At 41.4% G+C, this 17,689-nt stretch overlaps 1 protein-coding gene across 3 annotated transcripts in view; it reads right to left on the reverse strand.

Moving 5' to 3' along the window:
- Positions 1 to 7,832: 7,832 nt before the first annotated feature.
- Positions 7,833 to 17,689, reverse strand: part of epn3b (epsin 3b) — a 40,074-nt gene continuing 30,217 nt past the window's right edge. For all 3 annotated transcript variants that reach the window (XM_061988121.2, XM_061988122.2, XM_061988120.2), the window contains 2 exons: positions 16,197 to 16,475; positions 7,833 to 11,011 (listed from right to left, as the gene is read on the reverse strand). In XM_061988121.2, coding sequence (XP_061844105.2) covers positions 10,713 to 11,011; positions 16,197 to 16,475 — 578 coding nt within the window. In that variant the 3' untranslated portion in view covers positions 7,833 to 10,712. The remainder of the gene's footprint in view (positions 11,012 to 16,196; positions 16,476 to 17,689) is intronic.

Genomic DNA, 17,689 nt, shown 5'->3' on the forward strand with positions numbered 1-17,689 from the left:
CTTGACAGAAACACGTACGATTACGAAACAACTTGGTATTTTTTTTAACTTTAAATGTCAAACTTAATTTATTTATATCATGTCTTTTAAACCGTACTAAGCCTCAAAACGCCAGTTCACACATAGGGAGACAACCGTGATACAACTTCCGCATGCAACCAACTTCTTACGCTGATTGGTTAATCGAAGAACGTCTTCAAGACTGGATTCGCTGTTGCTACTGTCAATCAAATGATGGTTTCATATCATCTTGACAGAAACCACGTACGATTAAGAAACAACTTGTTATTTTTTTTTTTACTTTAAAATGTCCAACTTACTAAATTGATATCATGTCTTTTAAACCGTAGTAAGCCTCAAAACACCAGTTCACACCGTGATACGACTTCCGCATGCAACCAACCTCTTTACGCTGATTGGTTAATCGAAGACATCTGGATTGGCTGTTGCTCCTGTCAATCATTTGAGGCGCCTTTCCTGTACTATTCTATTCTTTTCCATAATGTTTTTGATTTGTGGCACTTAAAAGCAAACTTTAGGTTCAGCTACAGAATAAAAGTACTAAAATTTTTTTTTAAAAAAATAACTCTCTGCTTCCTAGCCTGTTTCTCATTAACATCTTCCTCCACATGCATATAAACATTTAATACACTTCAATCAAGGCACCACTAAGATACACATTTGAGGCATGGACCTCAATAAAAAAAACCTTATGTTTATGCATATAAAATCATGTGAGTGAAACTATTTTTTTCCACATTGACCAGACTGTCTTTTATTACAATGCTTCTTTTTTCATCTTATTGCCGGCCAGGAATAACTCGCCTCTCCATGGGACAAAGGACCGATGCCAAACCTAGGAACTATACTCTCATGCTTGAGTGCATGATAAGTGTAATCATGAGAACTTTTGGCTGAGTTATGCTACAGGTTGGCCTTGGAAAAAAAATAGCAAGGGTCCAGACAAACCATTAGAATTTGGCCCTGGGCAAGAGAAGCAAACCAGATGTCTAATTTGGACTAATGGAGATGGACAGTAGCAGACAGAGATGGAAAAATATTCTATGTTAAGGTTTTATTGTTTACATTCTTCTCTCAAGGGTTTTGTTTTAATTTAGGAATAATTCCAAATGTGTTCCTATGGTGGCTGTGGCCTTTGAACTGTGCACCGGATGTGTTCTTACGTTACAAAATATTAAGTGTCAATTCTCACAAGCACTTTCTTGCTGTCTGTTCTCTTCACCAAACTAATACTATGCAGCACTGTCACATGCAATGCAAGCGGCAGCTGTTGATGTCTGGTCTCAGACTGCACCTGATTATTGTTTTTTTTTTTTTTTTCATATTTAGACGGAACCAGATGTTAGAAAAAAGAGTTGGTCATTGCAAGTGCATGATTCAATGATATCATTTTACTCAGTTTTTAGGAAGGTGTGCACATGCAATAGAAAAGTAAAAAAAAAAAAACTGCATTTAGATTAAATAATCTTGATAGTTATATCTTAAAATATGGGATCCGCTATACGTATTTGTTTTTACTAATTAACTTAAAACGGGACTCTTTCTTCCTTGTTATGAGGAAATGCTACAGTGTGGCTGTCAAGCTCATGAGATAAAATACAAGTGGAAGCCTATTATTGTGACTGTTTTTTTTTAATTTATTTTATTATTCATGGCTGTGATTGTGAAGGAAATGATAAGTGATAATAACAATAATGATACAGTACATACAATTACCGGTACTGTTATCGCCATTTATTCTGTTGGTTGTTGTTTAATTTATTATCACTAACTTGTTGTTTAATGTTTTAATCCAGCGGTCCCCAAACCAGGGTCCAAAATCCGGCCTGCGGGAAGTCTCAAGTTTTTTTTTTTAAATTGGTCCGACCGCTTCTATGTTAGCTACCTCTCTTTGTCCATAATGTCTATTTTCTGCTGGATCTACTCTCTATTTTCTGCTGCCCTTTTTTTTGTTGTTGCAGATATTACATATGCTGTAATACTGTACATCAGGGGTGTCCAACTCATTTTAGATCAGGGGCCGCATGGAGCAAATCTGCGCTCACGCGGGCCGGACTATTAAAATCATGGCATTAAAACTAACAAATAAAAACAACTTTAGATGGTTTTCTTTTGGCCAAAAATAGAAAAAACACATTCTGAAAATATTTAAATCAGTGGTCCCCAAACTATGGCCCGCGGGCCGAATACAGCCCGCCAGCTTCCAAAGCCCGGCCCGCTTGAAGTCAAATTTTTTTTTAAATTTATTTGTCCTTTCTAATCTATTTTCTACCACTTGTTACTCTCAGGGTCTCCTAGCCGCTCAGGCAAATCATATTGTTTAAAAATGCATTTTCCCATCAATAACGTGACATCATTGCGCGGCAAGTACGCACTCTTTTAGTCAATTAGTTTGTAAGGAATATATTCATATATATACACACACACACACACACACACACACACACACACACACACACACACACACACACACTCACACACACATATCCCGGATCCCCCGGCCAAATTTTTTTAACCCAATGCGGCCCCGTAGTCAAAAAGTTTGGGGACCACTGTTTTAATCACTATTATCATGTTGATGTAATTGTTATTCCATCCATCCATTTTCTACCGCTTGTCCCTTTCGGGGTCGCAGGGGGTGCTGGAGCCTATCTCAGCTGCATTCGGGCGGAAGGCGGGGTACACCCTGGACAAGTTGCCACCTCATCACAGGGCCAACACAGATAGACAGACAACATTCACACTCACATTCACACACTAGGGCCAATTTAGTGTTGCCAATCATCCATCCATCCATTTTCTACCGCTTGTCCCTTTCGGGGTCGCGGGGGGTGCTGGAGCCTATCTCAGCTGCATTCGGGCGGAAGGCGGGGTACACCCTGGACAAGTTGCCACCTCATCACAGGGCCAACACAGATAGACAGACAACATTCACACACTAGGGCCAATTTAGTGTTGCCAATCAACCTATTGATATTTTTAATTTTTGTTGTTCCTTATTTTTCCTGCTCACTTGCTTTGCTCATTTTTTATCCTAAATATTGTAAGGCTCTGGATTGGGCTGGGGCTGTTCTTTTATTAAAATAACATTATGTGTGATTTTTGTAAATAAAATAAATGAGGGGTGAAGAAGAAAATAGCCCAATGGGCCTTTTCTGCCATCTAGTGGTCATTAAAAGTATGGGTTTTTTGCAAGGATAGACCTCAGGGGTGTCAAACTCATTTTAGATGGGGGGCCACATGGGAGAAAAATCAACTCCCAAGTGGGCCGGACTGGTAAAATCACGGCACGATAACTTAAAAATAAAGACAACTTCAGATTATTTTCTTTGTTTAAAAATAGAACAAGCACATGCTGAAATTGTACAAATCATAATGTTGTTTTTTTACACTTACATGTTGTGGTCAATAGTATTCTATCTTTATTTGTCCTTATTTATATATTTCTGATCAAATTATGTGATAATGTTCATCAATCAACTCATTGGTGTTCATTTTTCAATCGATCAAGATAAAAACAAATTGGTAACACTTTAGTATGGGGAACATATTGTAAGCAAAAAAGACTTAATTTAGAGTTATTTGGACACTAGAGCAGTGTTTTTCAACCACTGTGTCGCGGCACATGTCGTGAGATATTGTCTGGTGTTCCGTGGGAAATTATGCAACTTCACTTAAAATATTTTTTGCAAATCAATAATTATAATCTGCAAATAATGTGCCGTTGCTTAGTGTCTGTGCTGTGTAAAACTCGGCAGGGTAACCACGTAATACTCGACGTCAGTAGGTGGCAGCGGGTAGTTAGTTGCTTTGTAAAATTCGGAATGTGTCGGGTGAAACCAGGATGGTTTGTTGTGATCCCAATATGCAGACCACATCGGGAGGCAGTGTGCAGGTAAAATGGTATGTAATGCTTAAACCAACAATTAACAAAAGGGAAAGGGACAGGCAATGGCTATGCGAAACGAACGTAAAACTGAACCGGCTACAAAGTAAACAGAAACAGAATGCTGGACGACAGCAAAAACTGACAGCGTCCACAAAGTACGTCCGTTCTTGACATGACCATCAACAATCTCCACACAAATAAGGATAGCAACAATGTAAATAGCCTTGCTTGCTAACACAAACCAGGTGTGCGGAATAGCGTTCAAAGGAAGACACGAAACTGCTACAGGAAAACACCAACAAAACAGGAAGGGCCACCAAAATAACAGCGCAAGACAAGAACTAAAGCACTACACACAGGAAAACACCAACAAACTCAAAATAAGGCACCACGACCTGGTGGAGTTTCATTTTTTAACGTTTTCTGCTGGTGGTGTGCCTCCGTATTTTTTAATGAGAAAAATGTGCCTTGCCTCAAAAAAGGTTGAAAAACACTGCACTAGAGGAACATATTTTAAGTAACAAATACTTAATTTAGAGTTATTTGGTCAGGGTTAGGGTTAGACGGTTAGGGTTAGGGTTAGGTTGTATAATAAGGCCATGCAGAATAAGGCGTTAATAAGTACTTAATAATGACTAACTAAGAGCCAATATTTTACTAATTTGCATGTTAATAAGCAACTAATTCATGGTGAATATGTTCCCCATACTAAAGTGTTACCAAAAGATTATACCAAAATCAAATTACAGTATGTTATTTATGTAGTTTGATCATTTTTCTCGACTGATGTACTAACATCATGTGGTTTGTTTTGTACATATGTAGCATCATCTACAAAGATACAAAGAATTGCTATTGCGACATCCGGTGGACACATTTAGAACAGCAGTTTCTTTCATTCAAAAATTTCCGGTTAATTTTATATGTAGCAAACCTGTTCGCGGGCCTGATCCGGCCCTCGGGCCGTACGTTTGACACCCCTACCTCAGATGGACCCAAAATATGTCATACTTGCCAACCCTCCCGAATTTTCTGGGAGACTCCCGAAATTCAGTGCCTCACCCGAAAACCTCCTGGGACAAATATTGTCCCGAAAATCTCCCGATTTTCAGTCGGCGCTGGAGGCCACGCCCCCTCCAGCTCCATGCGGACCTGAGTGAGGACAGCCTTTTTTCACGACGGGAGGACAACAGGGTGACAAGAACTAAATCATCCAGACTAGAGATACATTGTATTATTATGTTTATCTTACCTAAAAATAAATATATTTATTAATTTAAAAAAAAATAATTAAATAAATGTTTACTATATTTTGCTAAAAACATCAACATTAATTGTATTTTTATTTGTATTTTTTCTGACTCCTTATTACATCAAGCCATAGAATTATACCGGCACATTAAAATAAACATATTTGAAATAATTAATTTTAAATTATCATAATAATTCATTTAAAATGATCATATTTAATTATTAAAATAATTGTTTGTTTATCAAAAACTTTAGCATTTTATTTATTACATTTTGAAGCTCTCAGAGGCCAAGTTATGTTATATTCATGTTATATTTATGCAAGTTTGAAGTATCAATGATCTAAACACAGTTTTGTTTGCATTTTTTCAGGATGTAGATATATATATATATGTATGAAATACTTGACTTGGTGAATTCTAGCTGTCAATATACTCCTCCCCTCTTAACCACGCCCCCACCCCCACCCCCCACCTCCCGAAATCGGAGGTCTCAAGGCTGGCAAGTATGAAATATGTTCCTGTATGAGATTATACTTCATGAATGAAATCAACACTGCTTATAATCCAAATCTATTGATTTATTGGCATACTGTCTCATAATATTGTATAGGTATGACTTTAATAAATACAGATGTACTAGGCTTGTGTGTGACTATAAGCAGGTTTTTCACATTCACGTCCAGGTTCAGTGCAGATATGGTCAAATACCTCTTTCTGAAACATAATCTTCAGACGTATAAGCAAAGAGAGGCGCAAACACAGTACTTACACAACCACTTGACATTATTCCTCTAAAATGAAATCCCACTCTCCATAAGAGAGCAATAGAGCGGCCCTGAGATCCGACTCAACCACATAGACTAAGCAAGTATTTATGCATTATGGGCCTGCTGCAGGGACATGCATGCAGGCCCATTGGGATACAATCAGTGATCAATTTGAAGGAGCAGGCTGGTTTTGTCCAGTTTTCAATGGCCACTGCAGCCATAAGGGAAATACATTATGCAAAATACATACATTTTGGACCCTCATCACATATAGTTCAATGAAGCTGAAGATATGACGGATAAAAAAGGTGTTGGAGGAGGTGGGTTCTCCATGGCGGAGATTGGCATTCATTCTTTTGTCGGTGAAGCAGCAACAATACGCTAAAAGTGTAACTTTGTACTAACAAGAACAAACAGTCATGTCAGGCGGTGCTTAGGTTGGGAGCTGAAGATGTGTGCAGACTAGGGGCTGGGGATCTTTGGGCACCACCCGATTCCATTCCATTCTTGTGTGTAACGATTCCATTCAGAACCCATTCTCCATTCAACACGATTCTTAATTCAAAATCAATACTTTTGGGTGCTAGTTCAATGCTTAACTACATTCCTCCATAAAATAGAGAAAACAGCTGATACAATTTTTTATATTACTTAAAGGGGAACATTATCACCAGACCTATGTAAGCATCAATATATATGTTGCAGAAAAAAGACCATATATTTTTTTAACCGATTTCCGAACTCTAAATGGGTGAATTTTGGCGAATTAAACGCCTTTCTAATATTCGCTCTCGAGTCACATCGGGAAGCAATCTGCCATTTTCTCAAACACCGAGTCAAATCAGCTCTGTTATTTTCCGTTTTTTTCGACTGTTTTCCGTACCTTGGAGACATCATGCCTCGTCGGTGTGTTGTCGGAGGGTGTAACAACACGAACAGGGACGGATTCAAGTTGCACCAGTGGCCCAAAGATGCGAAAGTGGCAAGAAATTGGACGTTTGTTCCGCACACTTTACCGACGAAAGCTATGCTACGACAGAGATGGCAAGAATGTGTGGATATCCTGCGACACTCAAAGCAGATGCATTTCCAACGATAAAGTCAAAGAAATCTGCCCCATTGAATCTGCCGGAGTGTGTGAGCAATTCAGGGACAAAGGACCTCGGTAGCACGGCAAGCAATGGCGGCAGTTTGTTCCCGCAGACGAGCGAGCTAAACCCCCTGGATGTCTTGGCTCACACCGTCCCTTATGCCACCGAAGATGATCAAGAGAAGAATATCGACCCTAGCTTCCCTGGCCTGCTGACATCGACTCCAAAACTGGACAGATCAGCTTTCAGGAAAAGAGCGCGGATGAGGGTATGTCTACAGAATATATTAATTGATGAAAATTGTGCTGTGTGCACTCTCAAAGTGCATGTTGTTGCCAAATGTATTTCATATGCTGTAAACCTAGTTCATAATTGTTAGTTTCCTTTAATGCCAAACAAACACATACCAATCGTTGGTTAGAAGGCGATCGCCAAATTCGTCCTCGCTTTCTCCCGTGTCGCTGGCTGTCGTGTCGTTTTCGTCGGTTTCGCTTGCATACGGTTCAAACCGATATGGCTCAATAGCTTCAGTTTCTTCTTCAATTTCGTTTTGGCTACCTGCCTCCACACTACAACCATCCGTTTCAATACATGCGTAATCTGTTGAATCGCTTAAGCCGCTGAAATCCGAGTCTGAATCCGAGCTAATGTCGCTATAGCTTGCTGTTCTTTCCGCCATGTTTGTTTGTGTTGGCATCACTATGTGACGTCACAGGAAAATGGACGGGTGTGTATATAACGATGGTTAAAATCAGGCACTTTGAAGCTTTTTTTAGGGATATTGCGTGATGGGCAAAATTTTGAAAAAAACTTTGAAAAATATAATAAGCCATTGGGAACTGATTTTTAATGGTTTTAACCATTCTGAAATTGTGATAATGTTCCCCTTTAAAAGAAAACTGGTTTTGTTTAGTAAAATGCTACCCAAACATTTAATAAAGTCAAATACAAATAAGGTGGATGATATTGACTGAATTATAGAAAGAAAACATCAAAAACACGACGGAGCGTGTCGCCAACTTGGCAAAGCAATTTTTGAGCGTAAATCATTGCTCGTCTGCACCATGATGAAACAGATTGAGTCTAATGCCAGCTCAGAATGTTAAAATAGTATTAAAATGGTGGACATGTATCCATGAAAATAGGTGGAAAATCTGCTGATGGTGTGTTTGACTGAGCTGGAAGGAGATACTGTAGATATACATCTACTCTCCAAGGTAAATGCTGTGTATTATTATTATCTTTATTACTATTTCATAAAACTAATGTAGTTATCATTCTATTGTATCATTTCCGTACAATATTTCTTATCTGAATTTTTCTTTTTCTTTTTAAAAGGCATGTGACATGATACAATTGTGCTGTTTTGGGGGGCCAATCACCACAAACTATTTTCAATGAGATACAAGTATTTTGAGTTAAGTGCTCCGTCACAGAACCAATTAATGTCCTAAGTTGAGGTACTACTGTACCACAAATCCAGTGTGTCCTAGAGCAGTGGTCCCCAACCACCGGTCCGGGGACCGACGCATTTGCTACCGGGCCTCACAGAAACATTAATTAATTTATATACTACCACATTTTCTCCGACTTAACTTTCGCCTGTCCCACTAAACACACCAATAAACGTGTTAAAATATGTATATTACAACTCCTCTGTTACAGTACATGGGACAATGCACATTAATGGACATATCAAATGTTAATGTGCCAGATTGTAGCCAAAGTTATGGTGGTTTGATTTTTCATGCTCATTTTTTTTTTGTTGCTGTTTTTATCCACCACACGTGGAAAGCCGGTCCGTGAAAATAGTGCATACATTTAACCAGTCCCTGCTGGGAAAAAGGTTGGGGACCCCTGTCCTAGAGGACTGCATCTACTGCATCCCCTAAACCAGTCAAGTTGGCACATTGTGTAAATGGTAAATAAAAACAGAATACAATGATTTGCAAATCATTTTCAACCTATATTCAATTGAATAGACTGCAAAGACAAGATACTTAACGTTCGAACTGGAAAACTAAATTTTTTTGCAAATATTAGCTCATGTGGAATTGGATGCCTTCAACACGTTTCAAAAAAGCTGGCACAAGTGGCAAAAAAGACTGAGAAAGTTGAGGAATGCTCATCAAACACTTATTTGGAACATCCCACAGGTGAACAGGCTAATTGGGAACAGGTGGGTCCCATGATTGGGTATAAAAGCAGCTTCCATGAAATGCTCAGTCATTCACTAACAAGGATGGGGCGAGGGTCATCACTTTGTGACCGAATGCGTGAGCAAATTGTCGAACAGTTTAAGAGCGACATTTCTCAACGAGCTATTGCAAGAAATGTAGGGATTTCACCATCTATGGTCCGTAATATCATCAAAAGGAAGAATCTGCAGAAATCACTGCACATAAGCGATGATATTACGGATCTTCGATCCCTCAGGGGGTACTCCATCAAAAAGTGACATCAGTGTGTAAAGGATATCACCACATGGGCTCGGGAAAACTTCAGAAACCCACTGTCAGTAACTATAGTTCGTATCTACATCTGTAAGTGCAAGTTAAAATTCTACTATGCAAAGCGAAAGCCATTCATCAACAACACCCAGAAACGCCCGAGCTCATCTAAGATGGACTGATACAAAGTGTAAAAGTGTTCTGTGGTCTGACGAGTCCACATTTCAAATTGTTTTTGGAAACTGTGGACGTTGTGTCCTCCGGACCAAAGAGGAAAAGAAACATCCGGATTGTTATAGGCGCAAAGTTGAAAAGTCAGCATCTGTGATGGTATGGGGGTGTATTAGTGCCCAAGGCATGGGTAACTTACACATCTGTGACTGCACCATTGATGCTGAAAGGTACATACAGGTTTTGGAGCAACACATGTTGCCATCCAAGCAACGTTACCATGGACGCCCCTGCTTATTTCAGCAAGGCAATGCCAAGCCACGTGTTGCAACAGCGTGGCTTCAGCGTAAAAGAGTGCGGGTACTAGACTGGCCTGCCTGTAGTCCAGACCTGTCTCCCATTGAAAATGTGTGGCGCTTTATGAAGCCTAAAATACCACAACCGAGACCCCGGACTATTGAACAACGTAAGCTGTACATCAAGCAAGAATGGGAATGAATTCCACCTGAAAAGCTTCAAAAATTGGTCTCCTCAGTTCCCAAACGTTTACTGAGTGTGATTAAAAGGAAAGGCCATGTAACACATTGTTAAAAACTTTTTTGCAATGTGTTGCTGCCATTAAATTCTAAGTTAATGATTATTTGCAAAAAAAAAATTAAGTTTCTTAGTTTGAACATTAAATATCATGTCTTTGCAGTCTATTCAATTGAATATAAGTTGAAAATTATTATTATTATTTACGAATTAAACAACGTGCCAACTTCACTGGTTTTGGGTTTTGTACAGTCTAATTTACATGACATAGTTTGCAACAACAATCACTAGTATTGATACCTGTGTGTTAAGAAGCAGAGTTACACTGCCATCTACTGTACGGAGTTGTAAATACAAGCTGCATTCGCATATTTGTTTATCAGCTGGCACTGATAAACAAATATGTTTAGGACAGCGTAGTGATAGGTGAGTGCGTGTGCATTTCTTCAAGAGTTCAGGTTACATATAGCAGCTGATATGTTGAGTACATCCAGTCCACAGAGAAGAATGACATCCTCGTCCACATGAAATGAGTCTCAGAGGAAGGGGTTGTGGCCGAGTGTCTGTGCTGGGGATTGTGTACGGGCCCCCGGCCTGGGCGAAAGAGGGAGCAGGGGCCGGGGGAGGTTGGAGGGGAGGTCCATGAGTCCGGCAGGTGGTTGTGTGAGCGACGAGGGGAGGGCGGCCCCCCTGTGAGGGAGAGGGAGTGGAAGCGACGGACTATAGGATATCATGTGGGGGGGCATGGGAGACGTAGAGGATGGACGCATTTGATTGAGGGTAAGGCGAGGCTGGTCACAGTGGAAGGGGTTTGTGGGAGATGGGGCGCTCAGACCTGTGGAGGACACTCAGGAAGTTAGCAAACTACACATGAACATTTCATACAGCGAGGGCCTGATCGACTAAGATCAGCGTGTTCAATCCATGAAACAGCCTGCATTATTGGTGGGCGTGTTCCTTGCCATGGACAGGCAACTTTTGAGAAAAAAAGAGGAACATTTATTTTTTAGCACGAAGTGCTGGCACGCAAACCCCGAAAGAAAATTGAGAAAATCAAGACTACATTTCCTGCATTTTTACATTATGTCATGACTTGGTCCCTGGGGTTTAGTTTTTCTCGAAGGCAACGGAAAGTTGGCTCGGGCGAGACGGGAATGCAGGTCCATTTTTATTTAAACACTATAAATACAAAACAAGGAAGTAAACAAAAGGCGCGCACAATGGCGGAGAACACACTATGAAACCAAACACTTGCACAAAGGCAAAAACTATGAACAACAAAAAACACTAACGGTGGCAATAATAAACAAAACTTACTTGGCATGGACAAAAAGGAGCAGCGTGAACAATGGACATGAAAAAAAGAGTCAGAAATGTGCAGAAGCATAAATGTGGAGATGTCACCAGAAAGACAAACTGAAAACACTGAACTTAAATACTACAGACATGATTAGCGAAAACAGGTGCGTGACTCAAAACGTGAAACAGGTGCGTGACGTGACAGGTGAAAACTAATGGGTTGCTATGGTGATAAACAAGAGTGCACAATGAGTCCAAACGTGGAACAGGTGAAACTAATGGGTAATCATGGAAACAAGACAAGGGAGTGAAAAGCCAGAAACTAAAGAGTCCAATAACTAAACAAAACATGACTAAGACAAAACATGATTACACAGACATGACACATTATATTTTACCTTTAGATTTACTCTGAACCACAAACCTCTTTTGGCTGTCTTTTTGACATTTACATGTCCCACACAGAATGTTAAGGTTTTTTAGTAGATACTTTACTAACATTATTATCACTAAAAAAGGTCATGTAAAATTCTGTAATATGCATGGAAATTACTCAGAAAACACCACCTACTAAGTGGCCTTGTTAATCTACTCAGTGGCCTTTTGGTTAGAGTGTCCGCCCTGAGATCGGTAGGTTGTGAGTTCAAACCCTGGCCGAGTCTCCACCTCATCGCAGGGCCAACACAGATAGACAGACAACATTCACACACTAGGGCCAATTTAGTGTTGCCAATCAATCTATCCCCAGGTGCATGTCTTTGGCGGTGGGAGGGAGCCGGAGTACCCGGAGGGAACCCACGCAGTCACGGGGAGAACATGCAAACTCCACACAGAAAGATCCCGAGCGCAGGATCGAACCCAGGTCCTTCGTATTGTGAGGCAGACGCACTAACCCCTCTTCCACCGTGCTGCCCTATAGTAGATATCCATCCATCCATCCATTTCCTACCGCTTATTCTCTTCGGGGTCGCGGGGGGCGCTGGAGCCTATCTCAGCTACAATCGGGCAGAAGGCGGGGTACACCCTGGACAAGTCGCCACCTCATTGCAGGGCCAACACAGATAGACAGACAACATTCACACTCACATTCACACACTAGGGCCAATTTAGTGTTGCCAATCAACCTATCCCCAGGTGCACGTCTTTGGCGGTGGGAGGAAGCCGGAGTACTCGGAGGGAACCCACGCAGTCACGGGGAGAACATGCAAACTCCACACAGAAAGATCCCGAGCGCAGGAATCGAACCCAGGACCTTCGTATTGTGAGGCAGACGCACTAACCCCTCGTTCCACTGTGCTGCCCTATAGTAGATATCCATCCATCCATCCATCCATTTTCTACCGCTTATTCCCTTCGGGGTCGCGGGGGGCGCTGGAGCCTATCTCGGCTACAATCGGGCAGAAGGCGGGGTACACCCTGGACAAGTCTCCACCTCATCGCAGGGCCAACACAGATAGACAGACAACATTCACACTCACATTCACACACTAGGGCCAATTTAGTGTTGCCAATCAACCTATCCCCAGGTGCATGTCTTTGGAAGTGGGAGGAAGCCGGAGTACCCGGAGGGAACCCACGCAGTCACGGGGAGAACATCCAAACTCCACACAGAAAGATCCCGAGCGCAGGATCGAACCCAGATCCTTCGTATTGTGAGGCAGACGCACTAACCCCTCGTTCCACCGTGCTGCCCTATAGTAGATATGTTTATACATAATATAAATTCTATGTGAAAAAACAAACATCATGCAGGACACCAAAACACATAAATTGAATTTATTTTAATACGCCCCTTAAGTCACCCAGCATGCGGCGATACAATTATAAAAGGATGTTGCTAAAAAGACGACATGGCTAATATATGTCCAAATATGTTGACACACACACGTAGGACGGAGGGTTCTCTGTCCATCATCTGTTTTTGCAGCATGAGCACGTCCTTTGTACATAACTGTCAGTTAGCACGTACTTTTTAGATGTGCTAAATAAAACGCAAAATAGCGCTCGCAAAAGAATGATGAGTGTTGATAAATCATAAAGCATGCTGAATAATATATTTGCATCTATTCCTCCCGGTAGTGAAGGCGTTTTGATACCCAGCATACCTGTATATTCTGCATATTCATGATGACAGAAATGCTAAGGACCTGATTTACTACTGATTAAGATCCAAATATAGATAAAATAGCGTGTACTATTAGTGGGCATGTTGCGTGTGATCTACTAACACTGCATGTGCAATTGAAAAGTTGAGCAGACCGCCTTACTTAAAGGAGGATTTTGCGTGCATACGGGGCTTTTACCATAAAAGACACTTGATAATTTTTTGCACATTCATGTTATCATACTCCTACCTGTGTGCGATGTGTTGAGCCAGCTGCACACATCTATAATCTGTAACACTTTTTTCTGAATCGCAATCTAGACAACAGAAACATATGCAAAGCAGACACCAAAATGCATCAAATAAATTAATTTTAATCAGCCCCTTAAGTCACCCAGCAGCAATACAATTATAAAAGACAATTGCTGAATAGACAATATATCCCAAACTTTTTTTTTTTACATTTCTGACCGTCCAAATACACTATATTGCCAAAAGTATATGGCCGCCCATCCAAATGATGAGAATCAGGTGTCCTAATCACTTGGTCCGGCCACAGGTGTATACAATCAAGCACTTAGGCATGGAGACTGTTTCTACAAACATTTGTGAAAGAATAGGCCGCTCTCAGTGATTTCCAGCGTGGAACTGTCATAGGATGCCACCTGTGCAACAAATCCAGTCGTGAAATTTCCTCGCTCCTAAATATTCCAAAGTCAGCTGTCTTCTTTATTATAAGAAAAGGGAAGAGTTTGGGAACAACAGCAACTCAGCCACCAAGTGGTAGACCACGTAAACTGACAGAGAGGGGTCAGCGGATGCTGAAGCGCATAGTGCAAAGACTTTCTGCACAGTCAGTTGCTACAGAGCTCCAAACTTAATGTGACCTTCCAATTAGCCCACGTACAGTACGCAGAGAACTTCATGGAATGCGATTCCATGGCCGAGCAGCTGCATCTAAGTCATACATCACCAAGTCCAATGCAAAGCGTCGGATGCAGTGGTGTAAAGCACGTCGCCATTGGACTCCAGAGCAGTGGAGACGCCTTCTCTGGAGTGATGAATCACGCTTTTTCATCTGGCAATCTGATGGACGAGTCTGGGTTTTGGAGGTTGCCAGGAGAACGGTACATTTCGGACTGCATTGTGCCGAGTGTGAAATTTGGTGGAGGAGGAATTATGGGTGTGGGATTGTTTTTCAGGAGTTGGGCTTGGCCACTTAGTTCCAGTAAAAGGAACTTTGAATGCTCCAGGATACCAAAACATTTTGGACAAATCCATGCTCCCAACCTTGTGGGAACAGTTTGGAGCGGGCCCCTTCCTCTTCCAACATGACTGTGCACCAGTGCATAAAGCAAGGTCCATAAAGACATGGATGACAGAGTCTGGTGTGGATGAACTTGACTGGCCTGCACAGAGTCCTGACCTGAACCCGATAGAACACCTTTGGGATGAATTAGAACGTAGACTGAGAGCCAGGCCTTCTCGACCAACATCAGTGTGTGACCTCACCAATGCGCTTTTGGAAGAATGGTGGAAAATTCCTATAAACACACTCCGCAACCTTGTGGACAGCCTTCCCAGAAGAGTTGAAGCTGTAATAGCTGCAAAAGGTGGACCGACATCATATTGAACCCTATGGGTTAGGAATGGGATGGCACTTCAAGTTGATATGTGAGTCAAGGCAGGTGGCCAAATACTTTTGGCAATATAGTGTATGTTGAAACACTCATGTAGGATGGAGGATTTTTGTCCGTCCGTCATCTTGATCCTGCAGCTGTCAGTTTGCGCGTCCTTCTGACATGTGCTTAATAAAACGCTAAATAGTGCTCGGTGATGAGTCTTGATAAATCATATTGCGTGTGCTAAATAATTACATTTGCATCGTCTCCTCCCAGCATTGTGGGCGTGTTAGAATAATCAGGTATATATTATCACACAACTTTATGCTTAAGGGCCGTTGCTATAGTTACTATCAATTGTGCTGAAGCTGTATTTTTCTATCTGTGCAAAGCTGGCAATCCAAAAGATTGCAAGTCGTCTCGTATCAGTGTTGTGTCCAGACTCGGCCTGCTGACTGCCAAGGCCAAACATCGAGTACCGGGACGCAGACAAAGCAGAGACGGGGCGATATCACCAGCGTAAACACATTTGCATTTCATTAATAGTCATATATTGTGTCTAACTGGAGCTGTTGAGATTACCCCCCTTCCCTCAGCGACAGCTTCAGTGAAGTAACCAGGGACCTCCCAAATAAATAGAGGAAGCACGTGGGCTGGACTTTTAGAACGTAGTTTGGATCTGTAACTAGAGTACAGCCCAAAACACGTCTCTCCTCATATGAACCAAATTGAACTCTGTCTCTGCATGATTCCTTGCTTCTCGTCTGTTTAATAGATGTCATCAGTGTTTAAACCTGACAGGGCGTTTTGATTATCAGCACGTATTTTGCATATTAATGAAGACAGACACGCTAAATGGATTGCAGACCTTATTCTGTGCACTTAAGAGATGCAATCCACTTTTAGCAGATCAGCTTTCCGTGTGTCATCAAGTTTGCACGTGTTTTAGTACACGTAAACCTTTAGTAGATCAGGCCCGGTAAGTTTTGGAATACCTGAGAGGAAGGGGTTGTTCTTCATCTTGCTTCGGGGCGTTGCAGGTATCAGGGCATCCAAATTGACCAGGGAGGCCCCAGTAGGTCCGAGGAAGGCCTCAGGCGTCCGACACACACGCGCAGCACTGACGGGGGGTGCGAGCCGAGACAGATCAAACATCTCCGGACTGGTCGAGTCTCGTCCGTTTTCTTGGGGTTTCGCCAGAGGTTCATTCCTAAATGGATCTGTGCTCGGATCCGCACCAGGAAACATATCTGCTGACCCACGCAGCTCAGAATCTGCAGAAGGATAGTCATTGTGGAATAGCAATATGAGATAACTCACGTTATTAATTATCTGCAATATGCCATTTATTTTCCCTTGTATCAGATGAAGCAAGGCAAGCATGTATCTATTTATAGTACATGCTCTCTTGCATAGTCGTGACTTTGGCGAGCATTATTGTAATAAACAAACATCTGACCTACCATCAAATTTGTCGGGTAATTTTGCACACTCTAACTAGGTCTGATACAAATGTTGCCTTTAGCTACCGTATATGCAGGGACGTGCGCACCCTTTGAGAAAAATAGAGAAAAAAAAAAGGACATTTTCTATCAGTGCCAAGTGCTGCCACGCAAAACCCCAAAGAAATTTTTTTTAAATTAAGACTACTCTTCGTGCAATTGGATGCATTTGTAAAGCACATGTAATCTTTAAAATGTTGGCAATATTATAATAATAATTAGAGATGTCTGATAAGGACTTTTTTGACGATATCCGATATTCCGATATTGTCCAACTCTTAAATACCGATACCGATATATACAGTCGTGGAATTAGCACATTATTATGCCTAATTTTGTTGTGATGCCCCGCTGGATGCATTAAACAATGTAACAAGGTTTTCCAAAAATAAATCTACTCAAGTTATGGAAAAAAATGCCAACATGGCACTGCCATATTTATTATTGAAGTCACAAAGTGCATTATTTTTTTTAACATGCCTCAAAACAGCAGCTTGGAATTTGGGACATGCTCTCCCTGAGAGAGCATGAGGAGGTTGAGATGGGCGGGGTAGGGAGTAGCGGGGGGTGTATATTGTATATTGTCCCGGAAGAGTTAGTGCTGCAAGGGGTTCTGGGTATTTGTTCTGTCGTGTTTATGTTGTGTTACGGTGCGGATGTTCTCCCGAAATGTGTTTGTCATTCTTGTTTGGTGTGGGTTCACAGTGTGGCGCATAGTTGTAACAGTGTTAAAGTTGTTTATACGGCCACCCTCAGTGTGACCTGTATGGCTGTTGACCAAGTATGTGTTGCATTCACTTATGTGTGTGAAAAACCAAAAGGCAGTGCCTTTAAGGTTTATTGGCACTCTGAACTTCTCCCTACGTCCGTGTACACAGCGGCGTTTTAAAAAGACATAAATTGTACTTTTTGAAACTGATACCAATAATTTTGAAACCGATACCATGCACATAAGTGGGAACCTTTTACAGCACACCGAACAACTA

Source organism: Nerophis lumbriciformis, linkage group LG27 (genome assembly GCF_033978685.3).
Source record: "Nerophis lumbriciformis linkage group LG27, RoL_Nlum_v2.1, whole genome shotgun sequence".
NCBI classification, from domain to species: Eukaryota; Metazoa; Chordata; class Actinopteri; order Syngnathiformes; family Syngnathidae; genus Nerophis; species Nerophis lumbriciformis.